Source organism: Sceloporus undulatus, chromosome 3, assembly GCF_019175285.1.
Source record: "Sceloporus undulatus isolate JIND9_A2432 ecotype Alabama chromosome 3, SceUnd_v1.1, whole genome shotgun sequence".
Taxonomy (NCBI): domain Eukaryota; kingdom Metazoa; phylum Chordata; class Lepidosauria; order Squamata; family Phrynosomatidae; genus Sceloporus; species Sceloporus undulatus.
This window is the reverse complement of record NC_056524.1, coordinates 41,441,840-41,464,786: the sequence shown is the minus strand read 5'-3', so window position 1 is coordinate 41,464,786 and position 22,947 is coordinate 41,441,840. Positions and strand designations below refer to the sequence as shown.

The window sequence follows — 22,947 nt, the reverse complement described above, 5'->3', positions numbered from 1 at the left end:
GCAAAATCTATCAAGTGTTCATCAACTGATGTAAAAATGTTCCACATGATGACTGTACATGTTATGAACTGCTCACTGTGTTCTTCCATGACATTTGCTCTCTGAAGCTTACTGAATAAGTACATACATTCCATATATATATGTTAACTTGTGTGCTTTATACATATTTCTATTTCCTACATATGGAAGGTCATTCCTCTTATAGAAATTTCATCACGTATGTACAGGCGCTCAGGTAGTCAAACATATTGTTTTCCTCCATGTGAAGAGTGGCTTCACATATTGCAGAATTTTTAAGCACAGGCTGAATATGAAGAGCACAGTTTTAAACCATCCTGCACTATTCAATATCAACATCTCCCATGTGCAATCACACAATATATATATGCACCTTACAAATTCCTGAAGATTTCACACACACACAGTCAGCCCTCCATATCCACATATTATTTATCCAGGGATTCAAGCATCCAGGGCTTGACATTTTTAACAACATATATGCAGCCCTTGATTTTTCCATTTTATATAAGGGACATCATTTAACTAAACTATGTCATTTATATTTAATGGGACTTGAGCATCCACTGATTTTGATATCCCTGGTGTGTGTGTGTGTGTGTGTGTGTGTGTGTGTGTGTCCCCTGGAACCAAACCTCAGTGGATACCAAGGGTCCAATGTGTGTGTGTGTGTGTGTATAGTATTTAGCAAAATAAATCCAGAAAGAAAATGAAATATGCTGTAGATATTAAATAATGGACATGTAAAAACCAACTTACATTTGATGAAGCAATGTGGCCTTCTGAATAGAGCAAGTGCTCAGGATGTGGGATTTGCTTCCTAGCTCATATGCAGACTTGGTCAATATGGACTTTCAACACAGTTGTGTGAAGATACTTGTTTGTCTGTAAAAACAACAAGAACACCCAGTTCCTTAATTCAACTATTTATATATAACTTTGTGTATATTTATATAACACCCAAAACAGCTTATTACAAGTAAGCATCTAACAATAATAATTATGGCAACTCTAGAGTAGTGCTTCTCAGGCTCTCTGCTGCAGATATCCAGCCAGCACCAGCATCATCATCGCTAAGTAGTAGTATTTATGCCTATTAGCCACAACTGTTTCTTTCTTTCTTGGAAACTTGCCATGGGCCAGCATTGGCACACTTTGAGTAGCACTGCTCTAGTGTAAATAACAAAACAGATAGAAAAATCTATAGTTTCAAACAATATTGTTGTAAAGCACAACAAATCAGAAAATTTTAAAAAGACATTTCCCCACTTGGCTACAAAAATGGATGTCAAAGAAACTGACACCTCTCAACAGGCAAGACTGTATACTAAGACATCAGTCTTAATATACACAGGTGAAGCCTGACCTTTTGAAATTTGTGGATTAATGAATGGTAGCTGCTGAGTGGGGCTTCATTTGTAACTCTGAGGATAAATACAGATATATGACAATGAAGGCATTCTCTAAGGGATAAAGCCCCCCCCCTCCATTTCTCTTAGAAATAAGTGCAGATTCAAAGAGGCAGTAATACATGTGTGCTTAGAAATAAAAGGTGTATGCCACTTGTGGAGCCAATGTGGTGTAGTGATTTGTGTGGTGGACTAGGACCAGGGTTTGAATCCCCACTCGGTCAGGAAAAAAGTCTCACACTTTCTCATCCTCAGAGGAAGAAAATAGCAAACCACCTCAGAACAGGTCTTGCCCAGAAAACACTGTGGTAGGTTCACTTTAGGATTGCTGTAAGCCAGAAATGACTTGGCACACAACAACAACAAATGCCAATTGTGACACATTCCTGCATTTTGCATTAGCTGGACCTTCAAAGCTTTCCTCAAGAGTAGTCCCACAGAAAGCACATAGAAGTAATTCAGATGGAAAATCAATACAGTAAATTATAACAAGCAAAATCTGTCTAACGGAACTGACTGCAGGCAGTTTGGGCTGATAATAGGCATTCTTTCCCATTATTGCTTGCTAAGAATGTTGTAGCAAAGGAGGGTCAAAAAGCACTCACAGTCCACAAACTGGATTCCAAGTTTACACCTAGCAAAACAAGCAAAATCAAAAGCCAATCAGCTCTAGTTGGCTTGTCATAAATTCTTCTGTCTTGCCTGAATTAGGTTTCAATTTACTAGCCTTTGGCCATCCTACAACTATATTAGTTCAGGGAATCTACCACTGTTTCTGGATTTAACGGAGGAGAAAAATAGTATTGTCTTTAGTGAACACCAAAATGACAAACAATATCACAGTGGATTCATACAGAAGTTATGAACTATAATATAATGCTAATATTTTAAGCAGAATTATTTCTAATGCAGGGGAATCTCTGGTTCTCTATTCATTTTGGAATATAATCCAAATGCTTATCAAATTTGCAGATGACACCAAATTAGGAGTAACTCATATCCCAAAACACAGGATCAAAATTCAAAATGACCTTAATAGATTAGAAAGCTGGGTCAAAACTAACAAAATGAATTTCATCAGTGAAAAATGTAAGGTACTGCACTTAGGTTAAAAAAAGAATGAAATACATAGATATAGGATGGATGATACCTGGCCTAATAAGACTCCGTGTGAAAGGGATCTAGGAGCCCTGGTAGACCACAAGTTGAACATGAGTCAACAGTGTGATGCGACATTTAAAAAGGCCAATGCGATTCTAGGCTGCATCAATAGAAGTATAGTGTCTACATCAAGGAAAGTAATAGTGCCACTCTATCCTGCTTTGGTCAAACCTCACCTGGAATACTGTGTCCAGTTCTGAGCACCACAATTCAAAAAGGATGTTGACAAGTTGGAGCATGTCCAGAGAAGGGCCACCGAAATGGTGAAGGGTCTGGAAACCATGCCTTATGACTTAGGGAAATGGGGGTGTTTAGCCTGGAGAAGAGACGATTAAGAGGTGATACGATAGCCCTGTTTAAATATTCAAAGAGATGTTATATTGAGGAGGGAGTAAGCTTGTTTTCTGCTGCTCCAGAGAACAAGACCCGGAACAATGGATGCAAGCTACAGGAAAAGAGATTCCACCTCAACATTAGGAGGAACTTCCTGACAGTAAGGGCTGTTCGACAGTGGAACAAACTCCCTCGGAATGTGGTGGAGTCTCCCTCCTTGGAGGTCTTTAAACAGAGGCTGGATGGCCATCTGTTGAGGATGCTTAGAGAGCCATGGTGGCGCAGTGGTTCAATGTCTGTACTGCAGCCACTCACTCAAAACCACAAGGTTGCGAGTTCAAGACCAGCAAAAGGGCTCAAGCTCGACTCAGGCTTGCATCCTTCCGAGGTCGCTAAAATGAGTACCCAGATTGTTAGGGGCAAATTAGCTTACAGTTGTAAACCGCTTAGACACTGCTTAGGCGGTATGAAGCAGTATATACATGAAGCTTGTTTGTTTTGTTTGTGATTGAGATTTCCTGCATGGCAGGGGGTTGGACTGGATGGCCCTTGTGGTCTCCTCCAACTCTATGATTTTTATAATTCCCATTGGTTATGCTGGCTAAGAGTTCTGGAAATTAAAGTCCAAAACATCTGGAGAGCCAAAAGTTTCCCATCACTGTTCTAATTTTTTAAAACACCCATTCTGAAATTGTTAGGTTTGTAGGTGATGCTGTAAGATGGAATTTTAGAATTGCCAAAAGTCTTAAGCATGTCAAAATGTTTATCTGCCATTTATATATTTGTTTTTCCCTAAATTATCTCTTTCTCAGTAAAATATAGCCAAATGTAGAGTCGAAAGCAGCAGTATTTTAACAGTGTTGAAACATATTTAATTCAAGATTTAGTTGGAAAAAATTCTGTATCCAACACTATATCCAACTGTTAGCAAGATTGTATGGAAGCAAAAGTCAAGGGTATTCATGTATTTATTTTATATTCTGCCTTTCTCCCACTATGAGCCCCAAGGTGGCTAACTACCTGCAATTTTAAAAAAATACAATTAAAATAAGAAATAGAACAAAAAAATAAATAAATAAAATTTAAAATGATTGCATTAAAAATGTTAACTTAAAACAGTTTTTACAGGTAGTTACAAAATAATAGTAATGATCAAAGTACAAATTGAAATACAATACATTCTAATTAAAAGACCTTCTTCACCACACAATTAGTACTCAAAGGCCTCAGTAAAGAGAAAAGACTTCACTTGCCTGAAATAAGAGAACAGAGAGGGTCAATCTAGCTTCATATGGAATGAAATTCCAGAGTATTCACAAACTTTTCTCAGCAATATGTGTTTTAAAATTGCAATTAAAAAAAAAAGAATTTAAAAAATATAAATTACAATATACCTACAATATAAAGTAAATATAATTAAGGCTCACCCCACTGGAGGAACACTTTAGAATGTTCCACAATATGTTTTAAAAACTTCTCTGATGTGACATGAAAAAATATGGATATAAATAACTTACGTATGTAGGCATAGGGCCATATATACTCTAGCTACATCTTCAAAGGCACTAGAATTGACTGCTGCTTCCCACTAAGGGCACACTTGAAGCAGCAAAATCAAGTTTGCCATTATGTGGTGTGAGAAACAGCCTCAAGTCAGACTAACTCCATGTAGTTCCTAAAAGTGCTACAGATATTCAGGGATGACATTACAGTTATGGAACAGACTTGTGAGATTGGTACTGCCCCCCATGATCTCTTGGGGACTAGGTACAAGTTCATACTATAAGCCTTAAAAGACACGATTCTTTTAAATAACTCACGTATTCCGGTTCTCATCATTTTAAAATCTGTCTGTTTAATTTTGGGGTGGAGCATGTTTTGGTTTCTTGTCCTATTTTACATGCTGTTCTATATTCTAATTTGTATTTAATTGTTTTAAAATATTTGTTCAGAAGCAAAGAGAACTTGGTTATGGAGTAGCTTGCAAATGCCATAAATACATAAATGATTTATTTATTTCAGACAATCCAAGTTCTATGGCTTCTGGTTACAATCTTCATCTGTTTAAAAAGTTTACAGCATTGTGGAAATTGAGATTATTTTTTGTGTGTGGGATATATCTACTATGTCTGTCTGTTACATTTTAAATCTTTTGTATACACAGTATCACTTCCCGGAGCTACTAATAGCTGTAAAGCAAAACTCTTCCGTTTAGAGCACTGTACAGTTTCAGAATTAATAGTGGTTTTGATCCTTCCTTCCACTTGAAGTCTGCGTAGGGGGCAAACTACTATATGTATCAAAACACCAGTGTTTTGGCAAGTACTTACAAGCACTGAGAAACCTGTAGGTTCCCAGGGGCAACGGGCATGGAAGAGAGGACTTTGTGAAGAAGGAAAAAATCTTTGGTTGGGAAAAAGTTAAGCACTGCTTTCTTTCTACCCTGTGTCCACCTGATATCACATATTTTGTTACTTTAATTTGTAGCTGGCTTTCCTGTACTTTGCTCTAAAAACTGTACACATTTCTGTGTACAGTATTATACATTTCTGTGTATTATACCTAGACAAGTGGAGAGCAATTTGATAGATAACTACATGTGTACAGCATAAACTGCAACAGGCCTGTCCATTTTGTTGCCTCCAGTTTTATGTGATTCTCAGGATTTTTTGTACGGTCACAAAGCAGATGATTTCCCTTTAAAAAGAAACTAACTCCTCACAAGCAAAGACTTTGGCAACTTTCTAAACAGACATAATTTTCTTTGGTATTTCCTGATTTTCTGGCCAGAAAAATAATTACAGAACTTATTTCTGTAGGGAAGAAGCAGAAATTGTTTCTCACGCTAGATCTGCAGGCTTTCTGGGATACATAGTAGAGATTAACAGGTCACAGAAAATTTTTATTATCTGGAGTAATGAAAAGACTGCATTAACAGACTAGCTCCTTTTTCTACTCTTAATACGGTCAGAACTTTAAAAGGCCGCCTGAGCATAAAACAAGTCTTTGAGGAATGCCAAGAGAATTCTTAATGGAAGGACCCAATTCAGTTCACAGCTCTGATTTCATTGAGAAGAACAGCAAGCAAAAACTCTTATGCAACACATTTCCACTATGTAATCCAAATTGAGATCCTCAGCTGCAAAGGGAAAGGGTAAAGAAAAAGTAACTGAGTGATATGCAATCCAGGGATAGGATAAAACTAAGATTTATATCTGGATTTTTACTGGCCTTAAAATTCAGGACACCTTAAGGGGATCTAAGACACAGAATGTCAAGACATGACAAGTCTTATAGGGAGAGGTAGAGGGAAGAAGATACCCTCTGTCTTCCCAAGATAGAGATATCTTTGTAGCTAGCCCCTCTCCACTACTATCCCTTGCCTTGTGTGTCTGTTTCATTTAGACTGTAAGCCTGAAGGCAGGGAACTGTCAAAGTAACAATTTGTAAGCCTCTCTGAGATTCTTTGTAGCTGAAGGGCAGGGTATAAATAATCAATAATAAATAGATGTACAATATTACGAAACACAGAACCTTGTACTTTAATCTTAGTGTTAAAAAGAAAGCAAAAATATAGATAATCATCATTAAATGAAAAAGAAAGGCCACTCTTATTTGATTCCAGTTTCTATTATATTAATACTGACTGGAGAGAACTGTTGCCATTAGAAATTTTTTTCAATTGACCAGTGTTTTCTGAAATGTGTTTATCATCATTATCATTTTAACACAGCATCCCTGTACAGAAGGAAGCTCCATTGAGTTGCATGAAACTTACTCCAGGTAAGTGAAAATAAGCTTGCAGGCTAAATTACTTTTTAAAAATGGTATGTTTTAGGAAGCAATATAGCAACAACAAGAAGAAGAACATCAGGCAAACAAGTGTGGCAAAACTAAGCCAAAATTCCAACACTTGCTGTGAATAGTTTTGAATACAAGATAACCAAATGAACGGCAGCTAAATGAAAGGTTATTCTTATACATAGGAGTTTTTCACACAGAAGGGAAGCACCCAAATCCCGTAGATAAATGGGGTTTAAACCTGGGAATATCCTGCAAGAGCGTGATTGTTTTCAGACAATGCCGTACAACTTGGGCATTAACACGACATCAACCCATGCAGAAAGCCGCCAAATCACGCCACTTTTTAACTCTTGGAAATTAAAAAGTACTGTGATTTTGAGGTTTTCTGCATGGGTTAATGTCGCATTAATGTCAAAATCACCCAAAATGTCTGAAAACAATGCCATTCTTGTGGGATACTCCCAGGATTTAAACCCCATTTATCCACGGGATTTGGGCACTTTGCTTCACATATGATAAACTCCATAGATTCCATTTCAACAAGGAATCAAGTCTCTGGAATCTAACTGCAGAGAGCTGCTTAGTACAGGAAAATCTGTATGGTAAAGGAAAATCTGCTTCTCCTCCCAGTAGTTATTCTGTTGGGGCCTTTGAGCAACACTCTGTTGAACCACTTGCACATAGGTTACACAAGTTGGCTTTGTTCTTGGCAAATAGCCATCTAAATAATCACAAGGCTCTGATACGTTTGTTCAAAAAATAAAACAGAAGCAAGAATCATTTAACACAGACTGCAAAAATTACATACGCACAAATGTACATAGCCCTCTTTAAGACAAGTTCCTTCTGCACTCTTTGAACCACCAGCTGCAACCCTTTCTGGTAGGGCCTTCTTAACCTTGCATGATGTATTTGTAAGCGAGAAAACTGTAACTCACTTGGACCACATTGAACAGCTTTTAATGTTCCTAGAATGTTCTTCCTATACAATATTTAAAAAAGGGACCATTATACTTAGAACATGGTTTATTGAGGGAAAGTCACCTGATCTCAACCTTTTAAGACAGAGCAGATTTTCTTCATATATGATGGCACTCCTTTCTCTCATCCTTATACTGACTGCCAAATCAACAAGATTAATACTTGCCTGCACTTGTGGAAAACTATTACAAATTTTAATGTACAAGTATACATTTTCTCAGGGTGCAGGCATCAAATGTGTAAACTATCACCCCTGAACAGGTGTCATGGCTAAACCTGTAAGAACCAAGGAAACCAGCTGTCTAGGGTTTTCCAGTCCTGACCATCCTCTCAAAAAGTCTTTCTCATATATATATATATATATATATATATATATATATATATAGAGAGAGAGAGAGAGAGAGAGAGAGAGACACGGAACATATACACAACTACTCAGAACTTTGGTGTGTGAAAATGGGTAATGCAATGCATTATGCATATTAAGTATTTAAATGTTTATAACATGTAGTTCCAAACCATTTTTCTGGAGCAGGTTAAAACTAGATGTTACTCAGTTATTAAATGCAGATATGAAATATTTAAAATGAAGCTGGAATACAAAAAGCCTTAGAAATGTTTTCAGCAGTTAGAAAGTTTCTCCAGTCATGTTCATATGAAGATGAGGAACAATGTAGGAAAGGGAAACGTTTTTTTAAAAGCTGTTGAAACTATGGAATGACAGCTTTTATAGAAAATATGTTACTTCAGTTTAACAGAAATATGAATTATTACTATAATACTGTAATGACAGTAACTGAATGACACGTTTCTAGACAGATTATAAATACTTAGCATTTATGTACATATTTTAAGTGTAAGATTATTTATATCGTTCTAGTAATCCTTACAACAACACAGCAAAGTAGACCAGTATTATTATTATCAATTTAACAATTTCAGAGCTGAGTCTGGCAAGTGGTTGAATAAGGTTATGTTAAGAATTTGGGGCTAAAGTGAGATTGTAAATAGGAATTTTCCTGGTCCCAGCTTTAGGCACTGAACATAAATGTTGTAAGTTTTATTTGAGTGAAATTATTCCATTTATATATCTTAGTGAAATTCCAAAATACTGCCAAAACTGAAAGGAAATTATCAGGCCTCATAATTTTGTACAGATAGACATTTGAAATAAAAACAGTATACAACTCAGACATGACATAAATCACATGTGTTTCAGAATATTAAGGAGGGGAATCTCACAAAATGGAACATGGAATACTTATGAGTCTGAAAAAAATAATGAACCACAGTAAGCTGAAAGCAAATAATCAAACATAAATAACAGGGAATGTTGTTGTTGTTGTTGTTTTAAAGAAATGTGCTACAGCCTAAGGGAAGTTAATATAAAAATCAGAGCAACTTTAGAGACCAACCTGAACAGGTAGGTACAACATGTCAAAGCGACATGATATGAGATAATTTCTGATAGTAACACAGTATGCAACTTACAGTCCAGCTCTGGGCAACTTTAGTCAAAACTTTATCTGCGTGATAAACCAGCTTTGCTGTATCACATATAAATAGGGATAGGATAGCAGGAGTAAGAACAAAGTGTTTTCAAAGAAAGCATACCTAGAGCCTGGTTTTTCAATATTATAGGTCCCCAAGGGTCATACATCTTAAGTCTGCTGAGCTAATTAGAATGGTCCACCATCAGAACTCATACTGGTCCATCTGACTTTTGATTTCTAACAAAACAAGGAAGCCATTAGACAACTTTTGCTGGGATAACAGGAAAGAATAGAAAAAGCACTGCTTTTATTTATTATCATTGTTGTTGTTATGGATAATGTTGACTTGTAAAAATTGCTAATGGGAATATTAATTGATGATTGTCTTTCCTATTCTGTTAGCAGATGGTAATACTTGTTAAAGGGTGCACTTAATATTTACAATTATTAGCTTAATTTGAATTACACAGTTCTCTCTCAGTGACCTCAGGAAAAAATCTTCCTACTAGGTGCACCTGACCTTCCACCACAATTCACACACATGTACACATTTCAGCAAACAGAACACACACTGCAAACTTAACTCTCCAAAAATATGTTAATACAAATAAGTTTACACAATGGTAAATGTAAATAGAAACTTATATTACACTTGACATTGTTACTTGTATCAGGTAAAGTAATTTCTACCCATCATATTATCACAGGAAATCAAAAGAACGTACAGTATATTAAAAAGGAATGCATGCATATATGTCCATACATGCAAAAGAGATAGTAGTGGAGGGAAAGGATAACTGAGAATCCTAAAAGAAAAGAGATTTGGTCACCTAACTGAAAAAAGACTATGGGATTAATTAATGCTTTGTCTTTATGTACAGCAGAGGAACAAACAGCAGAGAAAAGAAAAGATCAGCGACAGAGACAGAGACATGGGAACAGGGGAGAAGGAAATGGAAAGCAAAGAAAACAAACAGAGTTCTAACAGGCCCATTCTGCTAACAGGAGTCCAAGGAAAGAGTCATATGATATCTGATAGTGCAGGACACGTAGCCAGGAGCTGGAGCAGATTGCCTGAAGGAAGAAAGAGCCAGTGTGTTTCTGCTCAAAGAGCTTTTATTTTCCTATTTTCTCCCCCTCCCCATTTCTGTCTTTTCTATCGTGAATGCTTTAGTCTTAGGTCAGGTCCATGAAGAATCTCACACACACACACACACACAAAAACCCAACTATCATCTTTCACTGTACTTCTGGATGCAAAGATGGTAGAAGATCCCCTTTAGTTGAGAATGAAAAGATTTATGGAGGTTTTGGCACAGATTCTCCCTCCCTCCTGTTGCCACCTCTGGGATTACAGACACAAAAAACGGACACATACAATGTCACAGAACAGTAACAAAAAGGAAAAGGATATCTTAAGCAAAGAGATGCAGGAGGTACAGACAAATGTGTGTTGTTGGTTTTTTTGCTATGTAAATGACAATGACCAATGGTGTTTATTGTTTGTTTAATTATATTATAACCTTTAAAGATTATAATACAGCAAACCCAAAAAGTAACTACAGTACAATGCAAATATGTTCTGGTGACGCGTGGAGAAAATTGTAACTTTCCTTAAGTAAAATTTGGCCAAAGTTATTTCATTTCTACTGTCTTTCAAATAAACACCCAGCATTTCTATGTTGTTGTTTTTTTTAGGCATTTCACACTCAGCCACGAAATTTGTGAAGGTAAGGATCCATTATGAGGCAGGTCTCACCCCAGTTGCTGCAGTTAAGTTACTCCAGAATTAGAGCAGTTAACTGCAGGACAAACTCGTCTTTGTACCTCCTGAGTAAACACAGCACATTCCTTTTGAAATAACATCTAGTAAGCATGTGGCACTGCCAAGAACTGTGTTATATAAATATATGCAGCACATATGTGACTGTAATGGATCACCTCTTTCAGGAGAGGGGAGAATCAAAAAACAAAATTAGTCCCGGTTGTGATCATCATCAGCCTTTGTGTCCCAAAACCACTTCCACAACCCTTTCCAGTCTAGAATCCCACATTTTGCATATATGTAAAGCAGGATATAAGACAGCAGCGATGGGGAATGCATACATGTTTACACACCTGCTCTTAGTGCAATCACACAGGTAGTGTTTTTTATTAAAATAGTAATTAATTAACAGTAATGACTTTGATTGAAAGCGTCCCTTCTCTGAGCTTGTAAATGTTCATGAGGCTGCCTACTCTCAATTCACTGAATGGCAAGAAGAACTGCAGATGTTTGAATGCAGATTCAGATACTCAAAAGATTCAGATTCAGATTGCTCAAATACTAGTCAACTACCTACTTTGTCATCTTACAGTATTAGTGATAATATTCTGTGCAATGCTGCATTTACCTAGAGGTTTGAAGGTGGAAAGTAATGTTTCTTAAGATGTAGATAGATGAAAAAAAGAAATCTACAATATGAGTGTGATCTATGGCTTCACAGGCTGCCTAAGTGACAGAGATGAAGGGCAGGAATAGGAAGGAACCAAACAAACAGCCACCTCTTGCAGTGTAAGCACTCTAAGGACACTGCCCCTGGCAATATGTAGTGTCCATGCACTTTCTTTTCCATAAGCCCTGACTAAACTGCAAGAGGCTGGGAGGGCAAAAAGTGGAGGAACCGTCCCTCAACCCTTCCTTCAGGTTTATGACTCCAACACATCTTTGCAATCCGCCTCACTTTTTTTTTCTTGCCCAGGTGAAATGTCTTTCCAGAGAGAAATGAAGGTGGAGAAGAGACTATTACAACTTAACTCCCCCCTCCTCTCTTTTTTGCTCACAAACAGGTAAAAGTTGGCCAACCAAGATCTACATGTTTCAAGGGCTATTTTCCAAAGCTCTCACTCCTTCAAGAAAACTACTTTCCTTTCCACCTCCCCCCTTTTTTTTAGTAATTAGGAAAGAAACCTGTTGGGAATTTTAAAATTATATATATATATATATATAATTTTAAAATCATCCACCCCCCCTTTTCCATATATATATATATATATATATGGAAAAGGGGGGTGGTGGAAACGAAGCCCTATGTGCGGCGTTAAGCTTGCACTCTTCTCTCTTCCCTTTGTAAAGAACTCTTTGTTCTCTAGTGAAAAATGCTGGAGGGAAAAGAAGAAGAAAGAAAGAAAAAAGAGAGGGAGAAAGAGAGAGAAAGGAGGGGAAAAGCAAATCCCCGGGAGGCGGCAGCGGCAGCAGCGACTCCCTGAAACAAGTGCAAAACACTTAGAGGCTTTGGGGCTGGCCGAGAGCCAGGAGCCCCCCCCCCCGCTGTCTGCTTAGGAGGGAAAAGAGAGAGAGAGAAAGGCGGGAGGAGAGAAAGAGAGAAGGAGAAGAAGAGAGAGAGAGAGAGAGGGAAGGAAACAGCGCGCGTAAAAGAGAGGAGGCGGTGCAGGGAAGGAGGGGGGTTGTTTCCCTGCTTCTTCCTTCCTTCCTTCACCCTCTTTGATTTTATTATTTTGGTGGTGGTTTTGTTTTCAAAACTGGCGGTCAAGCGTTCAGGAGCAACTCCCCTTCGGCAATCCACCTGCTCGGCCTGAACTTGGGTAACCCCCCTTTTGGGGTTGCCTCTGAGGAGGAGAGCCTCCTCCTCCTCCTCCTGGTCACCCTTCATCCATCCCTCCTTCCTTCCTTCCGCCACAAAACCACAACAAACATTTCCTCCCCCCACTCCTCCTCCTCCCCATCTCCATCCCCACCACCACACACCAAAGACGACAACAACAACAACAACACGTTCTCTCCCTCGCCTTTCCAAAGAAGGAGCCGAAGAAAGAGAGGAGGAAAGAAACAAGAAGCCAGAGAGAGAGAGAGAGAGAGAGAGAGAGAGAGAGCTTGGAGAGGCGCCTTCTTTCCCTGAGAGGAGAGGAAGGGAGAGCCAACACACATCTCCTACCTGGAGGGAATGCTAAGCAGCCAGGAGTTCGCCTCGCTCTCTTTTTACATATATATATATATGTGTATGTATATAGATATATATATCTATATCTATATCTCTTTTCCACTCCCAAGACGGAGGCAACGGTATCCTTCCCAATTTAGGAGCACCTCCTCCACTGCCTCTTTGGGGGAAAAACAAAAACCCTTCTTTGTCACCCCTCTTTCCAAGTCCTGGTGCACTTTCTTCTTCTTCTTCTTCTTCTTCTTCTTCTCTTCCCTCCCCCCTTAAATTTAAAAAAAAAATGGCTTCGGAGCTGCTTCTATTCTTGATATTGATTCTCTCTCTCTCTCTCTTTCTGTCTCTCCCCCCACCCCTCCTCCTCCTCCTCCTCCTCCTCCTCCTGCTCCTGCTTTCCTCCTGTCTCTGTCTCTTCTGAGTGGTCTATTGATAAGTCCCTGGAGGCACTGGGTCAGCCTGCCCGCAGGAAACCAGACACAATGCACAAATCTCCGAGTGCCATTCTGCCATCAGCAAGCAGACCACGTTTAGGAGAGAGGAGGGAAAGAAGAAGAAGGGAGAAGGAGAGAGAGGGGAGGAAATAATAATAATAAAAAAAACCCACAACAGTAGAGCAAAGACAGAGAGTGAGTGAGTGAGAGAGAGAGAGAGAGAGAGTGTGTCTATGTGTGCATATATATATATATATATATATGAGAGAGAGAGAGAGAGGGAAAGACTGATTGGAAGAGGAGAGAAAGCCAGAGAGAGAGAGAAGGGAGAGAGCGACACTGCCAGTCAGGTTAATCATCCCTACTTTAATTAGCTGCTCGGCTTAGACATAAAACAATTGAATTTGAATGATCTGTCAGTGGGCTCTGCTGAACCAAAAGGGAAAACGTGAATATTGCACACACACACACACAACACACACACACAACACACACACAAGACTTGGCGGGTTCTGATCAGCCAGGCTGGCAAGGTAACTGTTCCAAACAACCACCAAAAGTACAAATAAAAAATGGCATTAATACAATAAGGTGTTTTCTTAGCAGCGATATAACCTCCTCCCACCACTATCTCATTTTCTTCTTTTTTTTAACCTACAGATGTATAAACACAAAGACAACAAGGTACAATGTGAAGCCTTTCTCTGAAGATGCCAACCACAGATGCTGGCCAAACATCATCAGAAAAGCCCACAAAAAAAAACTACATGAAGGTACATTGTCGAAAACCGCAACAACTTTGTTCCAATTCCTCTTAAGGAACAGTTCAGTGTTGTCAGATCCGTATGCCTATATGTGGCAGACGGCCACCACAGATGCATAATGGGGCCCTTCATCAGGAAACAAATGAATCTTCTACAGGGCAGAAAGTAGCTCCTACTTCACTTCTAGGTCCTGCTGAATCAGGCCAAAGGTCCTTCTAGTCCAGCATCTTCCTTGCCACAGTGGTTGATCAGAGTTACAACCAAAAAGGGGAAGATGCTTCAAATGTATATGATTGTCATCACTGGTCCTTACTGAGGACACAAAATGTAACAAGACCAGTGAAAGTGCAGTAGACATCTACTGTTGGTGTCACTAGAGAATTCAGGGAAAAGTCAGTGTATAAGACTCAGGGAAAGTAGGTATAATTTACATCAGGACCACCGAAAGAGAGAAAGGATAAAATACCCTCTCACCCACCATAGTCCTGGTTCTGCTTCCCCTCATCTTCTTTCTATAAAGACATATTAGATGCTATTATATTAATATATCCACCAAAGAATTGAGTTCCTGGTATACACTAAGGTATTCCAGTGTAAAGTGAGAAGAAGCTGATGTCTGGATTAGCTCATACCTAAACTTTGCTATTCCACTCCTCTGTTACATGGGCATTTATCACACTAGCGAGATCCTGCATGAAAATGGGATTTAAAGGAGAGTTAAATTGGAGAAAACCCAGAAATCCCCGAAGTTTATCACACAACATCGCTGTTAACGTGAAATAACACGAAGTTAATCCGAACACAAAGCAGAGAAAACCGGCAGCTTTTTACTTTCGGAACAACCCTTTGAGACTGAGAGCGTTCTGACTTGCCTAAGGTCACCCAGTGGGGATTCTAACCTCAGTCTCCAGAGTCATAGCCCATGCCTTCAACCTTTGCACCATGCTGGGTCTCTAAACTGCAGGCACTTTATAAATATTAAATAACATATTTATAAATATTACTGCATGTTTATAAAAATTAATTCATTTAACTGTGTCGATATTTTATATCAGCTGCCCACTATCCCTAAGTTCAAACAAGTCAAACAAAAATAGATGAATAACAACAGGCAATCCAGGGGGGAAAGTTGATATAAATGGTAGCTAGAGAAACATGACTCTTCTAGACAGAATGGCAATGCTAGGTATTATGAATAAGCAATTTGTTGTAGTACAGAAAGTCTTTAAGGAAAGGAGTGAAATTCTCACTAAAAAACCAGGTGCAGAATAATTTATTCATTCAGACCTTGGATGCAATCTGAGATACAAATGGATTAATCCTAGTGATAGACATCACACTGAAGTGCTGTGTAGCAAGCAGGTGAGATATTTATGACACTTCTGAAAACCTGCCATAATTGGTACCTCAAACAGGGAAACATGTAACATTTATATTGCTATTACAAAGTGCGCTACATTTGACTGTCCAAAGCTGTGTTGGCAAGAAATCCATTCAGCACACTGGTGTCAATACGATGGTGATATAAATAGCTATTACCAAAAACCATTTTGAATTACATGCCTTTATTATTTTGTCTTTGATTTCCAGCAGTAAGATTACCCTTAAAAGGAATAATATGTACTCGATATTTTAAATAAGGTTAAGATAATAGCATTAACTATATGAATTCCAGGCTATTAACTATCCATTCTACCCTTCCTCCCCTCGTCCTTTATAATAGTTATTGTTATAAAGTATAGGTCTGTCAAAAATACCTGACAAAGCAGTACAGCTGCCACCAAGTGCAGCAATTGTAGGATAGATCATCATCATCATCATCATCATCCAGCTTGGAACATATCACATCATATGATGATGCCTCACCGATTCACTGATTCCTAGATTCATGGATAGAATCTGAACCACGGATGCACCAAAACTCCAGTTTTTAACACCCAGTAGACTGTAAAACCAACGATAAACTAATTAATACTACCCTATATTTTTCCAAGCCACAAATCAGAATCCAAAAGACCGGTAATTAAAACACCAAGAAGAGACATATGAGAGGGAGTGCTGCTCTATATAGTATGGAGGAACCAGACAGTGTGTTTTTACAGTTAATCTGAACAGTTGGAATTGGGTTAGGAAGTAAAAGCAGTCAGTATATTTGAGCAAAAATTTGAGGAATTTACTTTTTGGGATTTATACTTATCAGTAGATGAATCAGAGAATGCTTTCTGGAAAGACAATTTCCAAACAATCTTCAAAGACACTTCAATGCATAGTGTACAATCCAAACGGTAGATTACCATAGTATGTAGACTGTATCAAGTTTGCAAATTTCTAAGATTTCAAAACATGGCAGTCAGATTAATTACTAGGATATCCAGGAGTGATCACATTACACCAATATTAAAAGCACTCCACTGGCTGCTAGTTAGTTTCTGGGTAAGGTACAAAGTGTTGGTTATTACTTACATGGTTTGGGTTGAGGTCACCTACAGGATTGCCTATTCCCATACAATCTGCCCCATACTCTCAGGTCCTCTGGCAGACATTTACTGCAGTCAGCCAGAACTAGGGTGTTTATCACATGGGGGTTTTCCCATGCAGAAACAGGATTTAAAATAGGGAATTCCCACAAAAGCAGGATCATTTTCACATGACGTTGTGGGCATTGAGCATTAATACAAAAATAAACGGCAGGAAAGTGGACAAAATTATCCCGAATGTAAAAAATGGCCAACTTTGTCCACTTTCTGTGCCATTTATTTTCATGTTAATGCTCAATGTCCCTCATTAGTGTGAAAACAATATCACTTTTTTGGGATTTTTCCTGGATTTAAATCCTGTTTTTGCCCAGGATTTAAGCATTTAGCCTCCCATGAGATAAACTCCTAGTTTGGCAACTGTCAGTCAGAGGACTTTTTCTTCCTGATGTTGTTTATCTGTTAATTATTATTGCTCCCTGCCTCGATCCATGGGGAGATTCAGGAAAGAACAACAAGAAGTACAACTTTAATAAATAGAGTCAAAGATGGCTGAAGCTTCTGTTCAAATCTAGACAATATAATAATAATAATAATAATATCTTGTCTAGATTTGAACAGAACCCTTTGGCCGTCTTGCGACTATATTCAGAACTTTGCACATGGAATCAAATACTGTTTCTGAATTTGGTGGAAAAGAAAATTAGAGCTGGGTTATATTGATTAGACTGCACTCCAAAATGACAATCTCTCTTAAAGATTGTATATAAATATTAAAATCATTCAAAGAAATATGGAATCTTAAGACACTCATAGGTCATGTCTAATTGGACAAAACAGCAGGTACCCTATACTTCTGTTTCACACTGACCCATCAGACATAAGTGGAACTTCTGCCAATCAATGTATCAAACTCCCACTAGAGTATATCAGCTTAGGAGGATCTGATGATCAATACTATCAAATACCACTCAGTGGTCCAGGGGAATAAGCAAGGTCATAGCTCCCTGTGTAACTGCAGGTGTAGATATTGACCAAGACAATTCAAAAGATTTCAGCCTTGAACTCTGATGGATATGGGTCTTCAAAAATTCTATCGTATTTCTGTCTTTGTGTTGATTCTGAAAGTCACAGGAACTGGTAGAAGTAGCAACTTAAATTCTTGACAAGATTATCTCATTAGAAAATGTCTCTTCATGTTATTTTTGTAGACAAGAAAAGGGATTGTAACACGACTCATTTATGAAATGGCTCCAATTACAAGCCTACCAGGGTTAATGCCAGCCCTGTTTCTGCCACAATACAGATGGGTATCTGATGGCCAGACTCGATAGAATTATTGTTCTACAATACAATGGGATATGGGTAAGCCTAGTAAATCCAGTGAATCTATAATCCTTCTAACCTAATCTTATACATATTTTCCCAAAAGTTCTACAGAATTCAGTAAGGGGTTATTCACTAGACTCAATAAAACTAACTTCCTGTTATGTGCACCAAAGCACTGCTGCCCCAGTCTGAGGCCCAGCTGGATCTGTTGTATTTGTCTGTTCATGAGCAGTCACTGGAAAAAAGGAAGAAGAAAGGGATGACCCAGGCTATCAGATAACAGAAGGATCCAATGCCCCTCAAAGCTGCACCTAATGGAGGTCACGGTCTCTAAACTATACCAGAGTAAAAGCATGTCACACTACAGGAAAAACAAAAATTATGGTTGCTATATTATTAGTGTATGCATGCCATTAATTTTAAAAATCTACTACCTGGATTTCACTTAACTCAGCCCAACTAAATTTGAGTTCAGGCTTATAGGTTTTAATTAATAAAAGAGAAGATACAAATAGCAGTAATCAAAACAGGAGTTTAACAACTTTACATGAAGCCAGACATTCCTAAATAAGATACTGTTTCATGAGCATGGAAACACTTGTGTACTCTGTAGGTTCAGTGTCTGAGAAATATCGTTGTTGTGGTTTTTAAAAAAAACACACACCATACAATGATTTGCATTACTGTATTAAATTAATACAGTACCTTCCAGGTCCCTAAGCTCTGGAACTCGATCCCCGACGAGCTCCGCTCGACCCCCTCCCTAGCCCAATTTAAAAAAGGGCTGAAAACGTATCTTTTCAAACAGGCATACCCCCAATAGCCCTGTTGTGATCCCTCTCCCCCTCACCCTTGTTACAATCGCTGCTAGCCTGGAATTATTATTGTTGTTGTTGTTTTATATAATGTAATTGTAAAATTTTGATAATGTTTTTATTGTAATTTGTATGCTGTTGGATTGCAAAATCCACCACTGTAACCCGCCTTGATCTTTGGAAAGGCGGGCTAGAAATAAAGCTTTTATTATTTATTTTTATTCATGCTTTGCAGTAGTAACTATTTTTTAACTCTGTATTTAAGATAAAACAGAATTTCACATAATAATACTCCACAGAACTGTAATTTGATAAATGTGGTTGCTAGAGTTTGGAAATGGGAAACTACAAAGCCCTGACCAATTTTAAATCCTATGGGAGCCTGTTACTTACCTAACCTAAATCACAAGTCTGAAGTTACGCCTGAGCAGGGCAAGATTATATGACATTAATTAACCCACCTACCCTATTTAAATTAATGTATAATTTAAATTTAAAGAATCAAGCCAGTCACCTTCTATTATTCCTTTCACTCCCTTGTGTTCTTTGGGCAAGACTCCATGCACATTCGTTTTTACCACTAGAACATCATGAGACATACAAAGCCTATTAACAATAGCGCTGACAGAACAAAACACTTTCTCAGAGGCTACTGAGAGGGCTTAGGCTCCCTTTGCTTGCAGAATGTTTAATATCGGCTGGGCTTTTGATCAAGTGTCAACACATGAATTAACCAATAAATTACATAATTGCACCAGTTAATCGATTTCTGTATTCATTCCTAGTCCAAATAGTACAAATTAAATCTGATTATTGTTAAATGTTAACCATTCTATACTATACATTTATTAAGTATATAACCATTAACCCTGATATACAGACAGTAGTAACTGAAATGGAATAACTGTAACAATAGCAAATCAGTTCAGAAGTGGAACAGGGGTTGTGATTTGGACAACCACTATCACTTATTCTTTCCCACAGTATACCTGAGGGTTTGGATTACATGTGGAACTCCTAATGTTGTGTAACTGCAACTCCCAGCAGCTTTTGTAGACATACCAAACTGTATGGAATGTTTGGAGTTGCAATTTAACAACATCAGGAGGGTCATGTAATTCTACTTCTCTTCTACATCACACTCACACACCATTTTTAAAAGAAAGGTAACATATGCAGAAAATATAATGAGCAGGTTTAGACTCAGAAGAAGGAGGAGTGAAGATAGGAGCATAAGATATCCAGATGACACCACAATACTAGTGGAAAACATCATAGACTTGGAACAATTAGTAATGAAAGTTAAAGAATGTGCAAAGGCAGGCTTACTGCTGAACATAAAGAAAACAAATGACCAAGGAGGAGCCACATAAATTCAAACTAGATAATGAGGAAATCAAAATAGTTCAATAGTTTCCCATTCCCTGGATCAAATGTTGATTAGAAAAGAGACTGCAGTCAAGAAACAAGAAAAAGATAAGGAATGGCAAGGCAACTATGTGTGTAAATATATATACCTGTTAGCATTGTCCAAGTCATCACCATGTATGGATGTGAGAGCTGGACAGTGAAGAAGGTGGATAGCAAGAAAATCAACTCATTTAAGCCATGGTGCTTCAGAAGTGCTGAGGAAACTGTGGATGGCCCAAAAAGACAAACAAATGGGTCCTTGAATAGATCAAGCCTGAACTTCCCCTAGAAGCCAGGCTGCTGAAACTGAGGCTGTTGTACTTTGGACACATTATGAGAAGGTATGATTCACTGGAAAGACAATAATACTAGGAAAGGTGGAAGGTAATAGAAAGAGAGGAAGGCTACAGGCCACATGGCTAGGGAGTTTGTGGGCCTGAACCTGCAGGAAGATGGGGGTCTTGGAGATGTCTCATACTACACAGGGTCAGGGTTGACTCGAGGGCAGTTAACACCATTTTTTAAAAACAGGGATTATATATTCTAGATACATATTTTTTCCTTTTAAATATGTTATAACGCTTCTGGGCTGCAACCATCCAAAGAAGAGGTTATAATCCCTTTTGGATAAGTCTGGTACACAGTTACATAAGTCATGGAATGAAGCAGCCACTGACATTTCCCAGTTCTAACAAGGTGTAAAACTTCCTACTTTATAGTCACACTCACTGCTGCCATGTAAGATGGTGTAAAATACAATTTTCCAATTTCATTTTTCATGTGTATTTGAAGATTGTTCACAATGGGGTCTGGAAAGACCAATGAGTATATTTGCGATCCTGTAATGAGCTATTCATACTTTAGCTCATGGCAAACTAAAGCAGGAAAGGGTTATGTGCCCATCCCCATGTCTCACTTGTATGGTACAAACTGCCCCTTGCTGCTTTGAAGCATCACATCGGTCATTAATCTGTCAGTGATTTATTGATATATCAAATTTCAAAGTGGTTTGAAATGTTATTTCAGGGTGAATTTGAACTTAATAGAAAATAACAACAATATAAAACAAGGAAAATACAACTTAAATCCAATCCAAAAAGACTTCAGGCAATAGGCCATAGAGAATGGCAACAACAAACCTATGAACTGACAGTTGAACACACACTGATACAAAAATGTCTTAACCTATTTGTGGAAGGACAGTAGAGACAGTGATAGATGCACAGTCCATAGAAAGGTGTTCCACAGCTCTGGTGTAGCAGTTCAGAAGGGCTTGATCTTATAGAAATCAAATAAAGTGGAACAAAGAAGCAGAGTCTTCTCAGAGGAACTTGCCCTATACGGCAAATGGGGTTCTATGATATCTAGGGTTATGTCATTTGGGGCTTATTTTCAGTTACTTTGGAAATGGGCTTCTGTTTTAAAAACACAAACAAGCAACCAGAAAGCAAACAGAGATTTCTCAACAATCAGTTCTCATAGCAAATCTCTTTTGGAACAGAGGAGTTTCAAAACTAATTTGTGATATGGCACAGAGGCCTGCTATTCAAAAAGGAGAAAAGTCCAAAATTAGACTGAATTTTGAACCTTAAATATCTATCTGGATCTTAGCCAATGTATTTTGTTTGATAAAATCTTTGTAATCTTTTGTTGCTTCACCTAGTTTGCAAAATTTGGAATTACATGCTTTTTGGGGATATTTATGTATTGTACTCTATTAGAATTTTCTTCAGGCAAATGCAAATATATTAGTTTTTAACTGTTCATTAGAAAGAAAGTCATCTCTGCCATAGACTTCACAACTTCCTCCTTTTTGAAGAATTGGTAATGTAGCAACCACACCATGTTTTCAAAACATCTCTGTCCTACAAGACCCTTTTAAAGCTCACCTAAGTTGGCGGGCACCTTCACAACATTTGGTAGGGAATTCTTCTATATTTTAACTATGTGCTGGGTGAAAAAGGCATAGAAATTACTCTAAGTAGCATTAATATTGGACTCACTGAATTCGCTCTCAAAAGTTTACTTTCCTCTCATAAAGATAGCGATTACCTATTACATATCCTTTCATACATGACACTCTCTACATTCAGGACACCAGCCATTGCTACATATAGATTTGCTATGTCCTTCACAGAAAAGCAAGTGAGAATGGAGAAGCCAGCAAATCAGTGTTGGGAATATTACAGGCAGACAACAGTCATCACTTCTGCTTCCAGCCAGCAAATGCTAATTCACGCTGTTAGTTATGAAATCACCAGCTCAGAAACACTGACTTTTAAATATGCACTATCAACAACCCCTAAGTGAATGAATTATTTAACCTCTCCAAAGAATGAGTTTGACTCTCCTGCTCCAAAGCATTACATGGGAACAGGTGCAGGGTTTTTATTTCACTGGCAAAAAAGAAAAAGAAAAAAAATTCTATCTCCCTGTACTCTACAAATTCTGAACCATGTTTTCTGAAACTTTCCAAATAAAAGAAACCAGCCTGAGGCAGATATTCAATGAATTGTTAAAATTTGACAGTGTTATAAGGTATTAAAAGCAATATGTTATAATAGAGAGTAGTGATGCAGGCAATCCT

General features: G+C 38.0%; 1 protein-coding gene across 10 annotated transcripts in view; it reads right to left on the bottom strand.

Annotated features, from left to right (window-relative positions):
• Window positions 1-22,947, bottom strand: part of ZBTB20 (zinc finger and BTB domain containing 20) — a 642,360-nt gene that overhangs the window by 117,763 nt on the left and 501,650 nt on the right. For 7 of the 10 annotated variants that reach the window (XM_042458100.1, XM_042458099.1, XM_042458096.1 and 4 more), the window contains one exon: window positions 778-903. Coding sequence is in view for 1 of the 10 variants with exons in the window: in XM_042458106.1 (XP_042314040.1) it covers window positions 778-779 (2 nt within the window). In the remaining 9 variants the exon portion in view is untranslated. Of the gene's footprint in view, window positions 1-777; window positions 904-2,764; window positions 2,812-9,320; window positions 9,391-13,134; window positions 13,420-22,947 lie in introns of those variants that run through there. The other 3 variants (XM_042458102.1, XM_042458104.1, XM_042458103.1) reach the window with 3 other exon arrangements.